At 42.8% G+C, this 9,699-nt stretch overlaps 1 protein-coding gene across 1 annotated transcript in view; it reads right to left on the bottom strand.

Moving 5' to 3' along the window:
- Nucleotides 1-7,366: 7,366 nt before the first annotated feature.
- Nucleotides 7,367-9,699, bottom strand: part of ZIC5 (Zic family member 5) — a 6,278-nt gene continuing 3,945 nt past the window's right edge. The window contains exon 2 of the mRNA XM_042456163.1: nucleotides 7,367-8,939. Within this exon, the coding sequence (XP_042312097.1) occupies nucleotides 8,446-8,939 (494 nt within the window). The 3' untranslated portion in view covers nucleotides 7,367-8,445. The remainder of the gene's footprint in view (nucleotides 8,940-9,699) is intronic.

The following is a 9,699-nucleotide window of genomic DNA, read 5'->3' as shown; positions in this document are numbered from 1 at the left end:
GTGATGTAGTGGTTTGAGCACTAAACTATGATTTTGAAGATCAGAGTTTGACTCTGCTCAGCCATGGAAACTCATTGGGCAACCTTGGGTGAGTCATACACTATCAGTCCCAGAAAACTCTGTGATAGGTTCACTTTAGGGTCACAATAAGTTGCTATAAGTCAAACCAAACAGGAGAACAAACCAAACAGGAGGGGGAAATTGAAGATGTTAGTCATAGGCCTGTATTTTGCTGTTTCTTTTCTTAGTTAAGATGGCAAGGAGGGGCATATCTTGAAAGCTGGAACCTCCTTCGTCTGGCCATGTGGCAACTGGGAGATTCTCAAGGTCCAGGAAATGTAACATCCATTTGCATCACAACGAAGACACTACCTTTGCATTGCCTGATGAAGATGGCAATGAAGCTTCGAAAGCTTACAACATGTACATTGTGCATTTAGGTTGGCCAATAAAGATATCACTGTTGGGTGGATTTTTTATTGGATTTGCTATATGGCCAACTACCCCTAGATGTTTTCTGGATTTTAAATACCACATTATAGCCGTAACAGGGGAATCCTAAAGAGTGAGCCAGTGGACTGGGACCTCCTATTTGAGGCTTTGACATTTTTCTTCTTAAATTTGGACTGGATTGGCATGTTTTACCTCAACATCACCTAAAGTTTTCATGATGCAAAAGCATGAAGGCTTCTTGAAAAATCCAGTGTCCTCTGCCTAACAAAGGAGCCTGTGGCTCACAAGGATGGAGAGATATTGGACTGCAAAGGAAGTGTCTTCTCTGAAGATGCCAGCCACAGATGCTGGCAAAACGTCAGGAAGAAAATCTTCTAGAACATGGCCACATAGCCTGAAAAATCCACCAGAAAACATGTCTTTGTTGTGATGCAAATGGATGTTAAACTTCCTGGACTTTGAGAATTTCCCAGTTGCCACATGGCCAGAAGGAGGAGGTGCCAGCCTGCAATATATGTCCCTCCATACCATTTTAACTGAGATGACACACAGAAATATGCAGGCCTGTGAGTAACATCTTCAATTTTTTCCCCTCCTGTTTGGCTTGTAACACCTTGCCTGATGAAGAAGCCAGTGAAGCTTCGAAAACTTGCAACATGTATACTGTGCATTTTGGTTGGCCAATAAAGGTATCACTGTTTGGTGGATTTTTGACTGGATTTGCTACATGGCCAATGTGGCTACCCCTGGATGAAAGCTGGGTGTGTTTATCTTCCTCTTCATCCATCATCTGTTTAGTAAACCTTGAACTTTTTGTTGGATTAACAACCAAGCAATGTTCCTGAGTTGAGAATTTGAGAATGCCTTGTGCTCAATATGGGAGCTGTGTGTGTGTTTAATAGCACTGTGGTGCCTAAGAGAGCAGAGAGTGGTCCAGTTACATAAATGTACAAACCAATCTGCCCACCCCTACCATACAAGTACATAGTCAGGTTCCATATCTGTATATAGGTAAACACCTTAAAGGGCCTGGAAGTACTGTTTAATGTTCACCCATGGGCAAGTTGCATGCCCTCAGCCCCAGAGGAAGGCAACGGCAAACCTGCTCTGCACTAATTGTGCCAAGAAGACCCCATTATAGGTTCGCTTAATTCTGAAAAGATTTGAAGGGACACAGCAATAAAGGGACCAAAAAGGAGCTTCAGTTGGCAAGTAGACCAACTGAACAAAAGATCCCTAGTGGTGCAGTGGTTAAATGCTAGTACTGCAGCCACAAGGTTGTGAGTTCAATCCCAGGGGGCTCCGAGGTTGACTAGCACTCTGGAGACCAGGGTTCAAATCCTGGTTCGGTCATGGAAGCCCATTGGGTGATATTGGGCAAGTCACATTCTCTCCGCCTCAGGGAAAGGCAATGACAAAACTCTTTTTCCAAAGAGAAACTTATGACAAGGTTGCCTTAGGGTCCTAAATGACTTGAAGACACACAACAACAACAGCAACAACAACAAGATTATTGGCTGACAGATGTGTTGTTGTTGTTCGCTGCCTTCGAATTGGCCCAACTCATGGTGACCCTGTGGATGAGACACCTCCAAGACCCCCATCTTCCACTGGATTGTGACCTTCCTCTCTATCTACTGCTGTCTACCTTTCCTAGCATTGGTGGGATTCAGACCTCCCAAAAAGCGAGTTCTTCTTGCAACTCCTTTGTGATGCCGCAATGCACCAATGGTGCACTTGTGGCATCACAAAGGTGCCGGGACATGTGGACGCTAGGCGTCCATCACGTCAAAATGGCAGCACCCGTGTGTACAGGGTGCCGCCATTTTGATGCCCCCGTCATGTGCTAGGGGTGAGGCCAATATGGACGGTGCATCCTCAGCCAACCCCTAGCATGTGACAGGGGTGCCACAAAGGCCTGTCTAAATTCAGCCATCATTATCTTTTCTAGTGAATCATGCCTTCTCATGATGTGGCCAAAGTAGAACAGCCTCAGTTTGATCGTTTTGACTTCCACAGAAATTTCTGGCTTGATTTGTTCAAGGACCCATTTGTTTGTCTTTTTGGCTGTCTAGGGTACCTTCAAGCACTCTTCTCCACTCTTCATTCATCTGAAATGAATGGATTTCCTTCCCATCTGCTTTCTTCACTGTCCAGCTCTCCCATCTGCACATGGTGAAGGGGAATCCAATGGCTTGCTGAACTTTCGTGCTCAGTTGTACCTCTCTGCACTTGAGGCTCCTGGTTAGGTCTTTCAAGACTATTCCTAGTCTTCCTCTACTCTCTTGACTGCAGTCCCCATATAACCCCCTAAAAAGAAGGAAGCACCTTGCATTAAACCCAGAACTGCCGATTCCCTTCCACACGTGGCCACTGGCCTCTTCTCTCAGTTTCTGGTCCCTCTTTGAAGACAAAACCCCAAAAACAACAACTGGCCTCCAGCCTTGGCGCTGATCGAGGCTTTTCTCCTCTCCAAACACCCTCCCTGACCGGTGCCTAAGACAAAAAGTAGATCACGGTTGATTTAAAAGTCTTGTTTGCCAGAGAGCACATTCCTCCTCCTCCCCCCTGCCAGCTTTGGAGAGATGAAGTCTTTGAAGAAGGCCAACTGGGTGTCAATAAGTAGCTCCCCCCTCCTGCCCCCTTGGAGCCATATTCAGATGGGAAAGGTCTTGCTTGCCAATTGCCATAGAAATCCTAACGCACCATGAAGACGATCCGAGCGCCAGGCCTTCCGTTCTGGCCCAAATGGCTTTGAAGGTCCATTGCCACACTCAAGGAGGAGGCTCCAGAGGGAAAGGCAAGGAGAGGGAAAGAGAAAGAGAAAAAGAAAGAGAAAGGCGGCCCAAGGAGAGAGGCCAGCCCTTCAAAAGCAGCCAGAGAGAAGGGGCCAAACTTCTTTGCAGCTCCACATTGTCAACTAGCTTTTCTCTTTGATATCTTTCCCATGAATGCTTCCCGGTCCAGGGGAGGCGGGGGCCTTGTGTTCCTCTCCTTTGCACCACAAACTCCATTAGAGAACCATCATCAGTCCCTTTTCCCCCCCTACCAAGACACCTTAACCCAGTCCTGCACAAATTGGCAGGAGGTGTAGGGACCAAAATTTTAAAAAAGTAAAACTTCTTCGGGCCGCATATAGATTTTAATTAATAATTAATTAATTGTTATTAATAAATATTATTAATAGTAATTCTGTTCTCCTTTGCCTCCTCCTCGCCTCGGGCAAAAGCTGAGTGGTGGAGGAAGCTTTCAGGGCAAGGCTTCGCCACTCTTCCTCTTCCACTGACCAGCCTTCTCTTTGGCAAAGCCTTCAGGGATGAGGATTCACCCCTCTTCCTTCTACGCCACCTGGCCTTCTCTTTGGAAGAAAGCCCAGTGGTGGAGGAGCCTTTAGGGGTGAGCTTTCACCCTCTTCCTCCAGCCAGTCCTCACCTCTGAAGAAGGCTGAGCTGCAGAGGAGCCTTGAAGGCCACCCAAAATGTTTTGGCAGGCTGCACGCTGCCCAAGGGCCATAGGTTGTGCTGGCCTGGCTTAATCGAAGACCTCTTTTCTTTCCCTTTCACTCCCACTCATGATTAAGAGATTACTTATTGATGTACTCTCAGCTTCTCACGATCACCAATTCTTGGTGTAATACGTGTCTAAACAAAAGAAAAATATTTTGATTGACAGGTGACAGTTGAGAGTTGGGTGTTATGGCTGAAGCAGCAGCGTGTGTTTGATTACATTGTTTGTGTTTGGAGCTGTCAAGCAGACTTTGAAGTTGATTATAAGTCAGAGAAGTGTGTGTGTGTATATATATGTATTGCAACTGAACAGAAAGACTTCCAAGAACTTTGGACGAATCAACTGTCTGTGATTGTTTCTTTCAAGTATGAGAAGTATACTGCCAATACCATACCAATAGCTTGGTTTTTTTACTTTTATACCCTGCTGTGTACATTATTTTTTGGCTATAGCTGGGTAATTTTTACCCAGACTGCACCGGGAGTTGGCCTTGCCCAAATATTAATACTGGCCAAGAGAAATAATCCATAGTTTTTTGTGGGTTTTTCGGGCTATGTGGCCATGTTCTAGCAGAGTTTCTTTCTGACGTTTCACCAGCATCTGTGGCTGGCATCTAGCCACAGATGCTGGCGAAACGTCAGAAAGAAACTCTGCTAGAACATGGTCACATAGCCTGAAAAACCCACAAAAAACTATGGATGTAGGCCATGAAAGCCTTCGACTTTACATTAGAAATAATCCAGTTTGACACCACTTTCACTTCCGTGGCTCAAGGTTATGGAATTCTGGGAAGTGTAATTAGTTGTGCCACGACATCTATTATTCCCATCTATTATGTTAGTATTATTAAGATGCACTTATTGCTACAGAACGTAATGCATGCTTTTCCATTTGGTGCTTAGTGGAAAGTGGTTACACAGAAGAACTCCTATCTTATCTGTCACTCATTTTTTGTCAAAAAGGCGAAAGGATTCACCATAGAAATAGGCCTCTTTTCCAATGTTATGGTACCTCTTTACATTCCTTAAGAAGCATGGAGGGGATAAATTGTCAATTCAGCTGTATTGCATACTACACAGACAGACACATGTAGCTGCCAAAGGCTTTCTAGCACACATGAGCCTGGTCCATAGGCAGACATAATCATCTAAGTAATCTTGTTTCTTACTGAAGATGGAAAGTAGATCCACTGGATCAATTGCATTTCCCTACTTGTGGACTCGCTGTTCCACAATAGGGCTGCTCTAGGATTTCACACTGTGTGCGCAAGTGTCTTTAACTTTGTCAAACACTTGCATGGAAAGTGAAATATGATCCTGTTATTCTGAGAAGAGAACTGTTCCTCTGGACATCTTCTTGCTATTAGGCTGGTAGACTTTTAGTGTCACTGGAGGCAAATTGGTTGAGTAAAATTATTTGTGGCAAACATTTCGTACTAACATGGAGACAGACCTACAAAATGAATATTTACAGTGAGATAATTTTATACAGTATTTTAATTCTTTCTTTACAGTACGTTTTTTTAAAAAAGCCAGGGAGGGGGAAAATTACATCACAGGAATGCTAGCCACATTTTGTGATGGACGAAATGGCGATCTGCCCCCGACACACAACAACAAACTGCACATCAGATATAAAGAATACTTTTATTTCACTTTAACTATTCTTGCTTTCTTATGACCAGGTTTACAGATGTGAAGGAGGTATTGTATGTGGTTTAAAATATGTGGGGCAGAATAGACAAATACTGTGTTACTACTCCTGGCACCTCCAAACAATAAACACCTAAACTTAAGTAAAGTACTTTCCTCCAAGTAAGTAGATTTCTTTAAAGATGTTAATTTTACATTAAACAAAAGAGGAAGGGTGGATTGTGAATAGTGCAATCTGTTTTGTGGCAGTGGGGTGTGTGGGTGAGAAAATGTATAAATTAAACAATCCTTTTAAAAAACCAAAAGAATTTTTCTAAAACAAAAGGTCACCAAAGTATAAATTATCCTTTCAAAGTCCATGTTTTTACTTGACAGTATTTTTTGTTGACTTGAATGGGTTTAGAAGAAGGACCGACAAAGAAATAAACAATTTAAAAAGCGTTTTGTATTCAAGTTGTCATGTATATATTTATAGACAGTAGCTAATAAAAGGAATGTCCTTTTCTTCTGCCGCTTAACAGGATGATAGGGACATTTAGAGGCTTCCAGAGGGGATATAGCACCATGCAATGTACTAAGAAACATATCTATAAACTATATTGAACCACCAACACACTGCACAGAAGACATGCAGGAAGTACCTGTTTTTCACATTACATTATTCATTCAAGTAACCTGAAAAAATATGACTTTCCCCCCTGAAACAACCACAGGATTTATGGACAACCTTTCACCAAAATTAATAATATTTCTCTTTGGTGTGTTCTGTACTTGTCAAAAAGAAAAGCATTTGGGGGGGGGGGGGGCTCATATCTAAAAATAAAGAAAATAAATAAATTCAGTTGTACAAAATAAATCACATCCACATACAATTCATAACAGCGACGAAGAGACTACAGATCACAGTACAGACGCATTAAAAATAAATCCCCCGTACATTTCTACAAGCCCTGGGAATGCACAGGCAACCAGTTACATAGACAGTGGTCTCTGAGGATAAATTAGTGGCCTTTAGGTTATCTGTAGGGTGTGTATGATAATAAACCAGCACTTTGCATGTGAAATGTTTCGTACCAACTGCATCAGAAACCTTCAGTTTTGCATGACCTCTCTCTTTAGTCTCTAGGCCAAAGGTAGATTTACTGAGCACTTCTCATTGCCTTATTCCAGTTACACGATTATGACAAGTTGCTTTCCTTACAAAAAAGAAAACTAATTAAAACCACAACACGCTTTGGTTACTGGTACACACCGCATACAAAACAAGATACCAGAAACTGTGAGGGTGGGATACAGAAGTCATTTAAAAATATTTTGTACATGTTGATGGTGTAAAGCTGGCACAGTAAAAAATAATATCTTCCAGAAAGTATGTGTCACTCCGGCATTATAACACTTTCGACAGGTTAACGTTGACATAACAGCTGTGAAGTTCGCACAACACTTTTGACCTAGCACTTCTTCCCCAAATATTGCTCACTCATAAATCCACTTTGCTCTGATTCAAAGTGACTGGTTCATAAAGAAGTGTGTTTTGCGCTTGTGGCCTTTTGCTACACACCACACAAAGAGTTTCTAATTTAGTCAAATCTTTATGGGCGACAAACGCATACAACAATCCCACTTGTAAGTAACATTAAAACCAGTTGACTGAATGCATTTAGGATTTCATAAATACATTTAAAAAATAATAATAATAATAATAACAGCATTACTATTGACATAAAGCAGCTGCTTTTATTTCTCACTCAGTTCTGGGAAGATTTTTTTAAATATTAAAATGGAGTCATGTCAGGCTGGAGTTACTTTATTCTGAATAAACATGCGCAGTTCAGGTGGGCAAAAGAAAACAAACTGAACAAGACTACACAAGGGTTTCTGCAAAATAAAATCCTGTCCAGCTATTTCTATGATCCTGTCCACCTTCATTTACTTGGAAGTGAGTTCCATTTAAAACAATGGGCCAATCTTCCAAGTAAACATGTTTATACAGCATTGATCCGTCAGGGTACACACTTAATGCAAGTTTGGACATGTGTTTTAGCGTGCTGCAAAGTGCAACCCAAAGGCTACATTTAGGCTTTCAGTTTTGAGATCTTCAGGAAATCCAGATACAAAGGCAATGAACTGTATGTATACATTCTTATACATATACAATATTTGGACAGAAAGAATCAGGTGGCGGCTTCATAGGCGTTAATGATGGGGCAGAGGCATAGAAGAACGTACCTTTCAAAAGCCGGTGGACAAAAAAATACAGTATTACACCTGGCACAGAGGAAGGCCAATAGCTTCCTAATTACATTCAAAAGCCATATTCCTAGCCAGAGGGATTACTTAAGGAAGTGATAGGCTGATTAAAAGTTTGTTTAAATCTAATATTGTTTTGGGGGGGAAACTGGGTGAATGCTTAACAAAAAGAAGACTTATATGTATATTTGTTTGAAACGTTTTTGAAAACCAATAAAAAACACCATATTCCTAGATTTATTTTGGGGGGGAAAACCTATTGCAATCAGTGGTCATGTCGGCAATGCGTAAACTTCAGATCAAGAAGTGCACACTGAACAACTCTCTGGTGTCTTCTTTACATTTGGGGGCGGAAAGGGTGGGTCACTTTTACAGTCCAACTTCATGGGATTTCCCTAAAGAGTCTTCTTCTTTAATAAAATAAAATTTAAAAAAAAGAGAGGCAAGTCCAACGTCTTAATTAAATTAATTACATGTACAAACACCATAGGGTTTCATATAATGAATAAATAGCCCACGTGAACCAAGATGGCCTTCTGTGGGTTTGCCATCCAAAAAGGCGGGTTCTACCTCCCTCCTAGTTCTAGTGAACAGTCCTGGCTTCAGAGTTCCTGTAAGTCTCTTCCTCCTCCTCCTCCTCCTCCTCCTCCTCCTCCTCCTCTTCCTCTTCCTCCTCCGAAGAGGTGGCATTGCTGGATGGCGTGTGAAGGTGGTTGGGTACTGCTCCACTTGCCTGGCAGACATACCACTCATTGAGGTTGGTGACCTGAGGAGAAAGGTTGGCAGGACGGCCAGCCCTGCCAGAGTCCTGGATTGGGGAGAGTGGGTCGCGGAGGGATGTCCCCGAAGGATGGTAGCCATGAGGTCCTCGGTGGGTGGGAGAAGGCGGAGGGGACTTGCAGTGGATCTTCATGTGCTTGCGCAAAGAACTTGGGTGCGTGTAGGACTTGTCGCAGCCCCTGACCTTGCAGAAGTATGGCTTGTCGCTGGTGTGGACGTGGGAGTGCTTCTTCCTGTCACTGCTGTTGGCAAACTTCCTGTCGCAGCCATCAAACTCACATTTGAAAGGCTTCTCCCCTGAAAGACAAAACAAAACAAAACACCCAGCCATCATGGGACCCTTCTTTTCAATAGGAAGGGAGGAAGGAACCCCCAAATCTTTGCATTTACATGTTAAAACCAAACACAGGGATGGGAAGGAAAGGGGAAACAACAGCTCCAAAGGATGGGCCATCTCCTCTAAAGCTTAGCAATGGTGCTTCAGCCCAGTCTCTCCTATTCATTCCCTTTTTCAAGAATCACCATCCTCATCATCACAACAACAATGCAACAGAAACACCCAGATACACAAGATAGCTTTCAATTTGCTACAAAATCAAAGTTGTCTGAGGAGGTCCATGTCTCAGCTGCTATATGCATTTCAGATTTCAGATAAACTCATCCAGTGCAATAGAAACATCGCTCCTTATTCCATGTCCATAATTCTTCACCAAAGGGCATAGGGAGGGGAAGAGAATTAAAGAACAGATTAAAATGGGGGCTCACATGGAAATAGATATAGAGAGAGCTTTGTCTCCACAGAAACCCATGTTGCCATAATCCCTTCCCAGTAGTTCACAAGAGGAGATCCTTCTTTTCCTCAGAAATAGCAGTAACACCTGTTTAAACATCTCCCTTCCCTCCTCCTTCTCTTCCTCTCTCTCTGAATCTCTCTCTCTCTCTCTCTCTCCTCCCATCCTTTCCTTTTCCCAGTGGCTCCTTGTGATGGAAACACTCCATTCAGAAGGCTCAGCTCCCTCAGAAAGCCAAGCCCTGTATGGCCACAGACGAGATAGAA

Source organism: Sceloporus undulatus, chromosome 3 (genome assembly GCF_019175285.1).
Source record: "Sceloporus undulatus isolate JIND9_A2432 ecotype Alabama chromosome 3, SceUnd_v1.1, whole genome shotgun sequence".
Lineage (NCBI taxonomy): Eukaryota > Metazoa > Chordata > Lepidosauria > Squamata > Phrynosomatidae > Sceloporus > Sceloporus undulatus.
This window is presented reverse-complemented; position numbering and strand designations above follow the sequence as displayed.